Raw genomic sequence first — 2,385 nt, forward strand, 5'->3', positions numbered from 1 at the left:
TGATTACTAAGGTACTTCATAGTATTTAAGCCTATATATGCATAAAAGCCTTAATTAGGAATGCAGTCATCAACATAAATCAAAAGGAGAATGAAATGAGTATATGATTGATACCTTGTTGAAGAGGCAAATTAGGTATAGCTAGGGTTCTGGTTCTGGACAATTTCCCCATTGACACAATCAATTGATTCTGCAAAAACACAACAATTAACATATAAACTGGCTAGGTTTGATGTTTGAACAACATGTTAGCTTATATATACTCATGTCCTGGCAAGATTTGTTTCAAAGAAGAATCTTGTAACAGGGGAGGACACGGGTACTTTACCTTTGAAGATCCTCCATCCACCTCCTTTGCTCCATCGCCGACCCTTTGTTCATCTTCATCTGACCACTGACCCGTTCATCCACAACAAATCCCCCGAGTTCAAGAAACCAGTAAACAAACCTATACAACCCTAACCCCGAGTTCATCTTCACACAACGTCGTCGGGTCTATTTGTTAAAGAAAGGAACAGAGTCTGAGGATTTGATTTTATATTTAAAGAAAAGTAGAATTAGAAATTATAATGATGTGCCAAAAATAGGGAGGTGACAATATTTTTTTATTTATATATATAAGAAAATAAGGGTAAGTTCATTACCTTTTTTGGTCATAACCATGCATATTTGATAAAACTTTAACAACATAGAGTTTCTCAAGTTTTGAGGTGCAAAATTATGTAACTTTATAAGTCGATTAGTGTTCAGTTTTGTTTTTGCTTAAATGACTGATCATATAATTTTTTTATAATAACTGATATTTTAAAAATAAAAATATTATTATTTATTATGTTTCACTAAGATCAATAAAATAAAAATCAAATCAGACATAGTGAAAATTTCAAAAAATGCATTCTATTATAATTATAGGTTATTGAATTTTGAAATAAGTATTGTTTTTGGTTAACTAAATGTCCACCATAGGAAGATAATAGACTCATAGAAATGATAGAGGGTCCAAAAATATTAATAGTAAAATGTAGAGAAATGATGTGTCATTCCTTGAATAAATTAAAATTTAATATGATAGAGAATTTTCAGAATTTTTATCCACTCAAAGGATGACACATTATTTCTCAATATTTTTTCATTCTTTATCCTTTCTCTAAATGAAGTGACCAAATCCCCGTACCAAAATATTGTTGTCTATACTTAAGTTAGTTGTGGAAGTTTAAACTTGTCTTGTTGAACAATCAATGACGACACGACGACAATTTTCTAATAATGTTGTAACAACTTTCTTACTATATATTGAATATAAAAAATATATAATTAAGTTGATATTGCTAAAGCAAACAATAAAAATGGGTAGCAAGCCATTGCTATTCAAATTCTATCATCAATAAAAAAAAAAGATTTTTTTTTAAATGTGTCATTGCGCCAATTGTTCTGTTTATACTATAAATGTCATACATGTACAAATTTATTTATGTATTTGTGTTTTGGTCATGTAAAATTGTGTTTGAACAATGTGAATATATTGAAATTAAGCTATCTTGTTAATCATATAACCAATGTAATGTAGAGTGTTACAGAGACATTAAAAAAATCTTACAACTAAGTCGAATGGACTCAATTGCCGATTTCCAATTAAACTTAGCAAACTTGTTAGATAGAAGAATCGGGTGTAAAAATTCTCATAAATACTTAAGAATATTATGACGGCCTCGACCACCTTAATTAGTTAAATGGAAATGCTTCTTTATTGAGTTCTCAAGTGTACGTAGCAACTTGCAAATCACTGGTACATTGGACTTTTCATCCTGTTCGTAATAAAAACAAAGAATTAATTCTCATAATACTAACTTATGTGAAAGTAAAATAAAACAAACACTACAAAAACAAATTTATAAGTTATTCTTACCTCTTCTCGTCGATGGTTCTGTAGTTTGGGAATGGGACATGTCCCTGCTCGATATACCTAACGTCCTCCATAAGGACTTGATAGTGTCTTTTCACTTCGTCAGGTGTTTTACCACCCACGGCTCTAGCAACATTGTTCCAACGATCGGGGGTGTCTTTGTCGTGAACAGCTAAAGCTTTCTCGAAGTCTTTGTTTTGCTTAACAGTCCATGACCCGGAGTTATGGGAAGCCATTGAACTAGATGCCATTAAAAGATTGAGTGAATGTGCAAAAGCTTATAGAGATTAGAATGATGATGCATTGTCTTTTATAGTTGCTAGCTAGTTGGGTGGGTCCAATATAAACATATGCTAGCTAGTTGGGTTATAGAGCTTAGAAAGATATGAATTTTCTATGATTTGTCTTATTAAGAACCACAAAATGAAGAAAGAATAGAATTTGATTGCATTGACCTGATATTTTTGATACTATATACAATA

General features: G+C 31.1%; 1 protein-coding gene across 1 annotated transcript; it reads right to left on the minus strand.

Moving 5' to 3' along the window:
- Window positions 1–1,520: 1,520 nt before the first annotated feature.
- Window positions 1,521–2,163, minus strand: LOC124929334 (protein RADIALIS-like 2). Its single transcript, XM_047469668.1, has 2 exons — window positions 1,907–2,163; window positions 1,521–1,805 (listed from the first exon to the last, which is right to left on the minus strand). Exons 1-2 carry the CDS (start codon window positions 2,152–2,154, stop codon window positions 1,781–1,783), a joined length of 273 nt encoding a protein of 90 aa, XP_047325624.1. The 5' UTR covers window positions 2,155–2,163; the 3' UTR covers window positions 1,521–1,780.
- Between the last annotated feature and the right edge of the window lie 222 nt (window positions 2,164–2,385).

This window comes from Impatiens glandulifera, chromosome 3 (genome assembly GCF_907164915.1).
Source record: "Impatiens glandulifera chromosome 3, dImpGla2.1, whole genome shotgun sequence".
Classification (NCBI taxonomy): Eukaryota; Viridiplantae; Streptophyta; class Magnoliopsida; order Ericales; family Balsaminaceae; genus Impatiens; species Impatiens glandulifera.

Bases quoted from the DNA above. Each gene is read 5' to 3' on its own strand.
- LOC124929334 (XM_047469668.1), bottom strand. From the start codon at position 2,154: ATGGCATCTAGTTCAATGGCTTCCCATAACTCCGGGTCATGGACTGTT. The intron at 1,806-1,906 runs GTAAGAATAACT...TATTACGAACAG, and splicing joins AGAACCATCGACGAGAAGAG to GATGAAAAGTCCAATGTACC.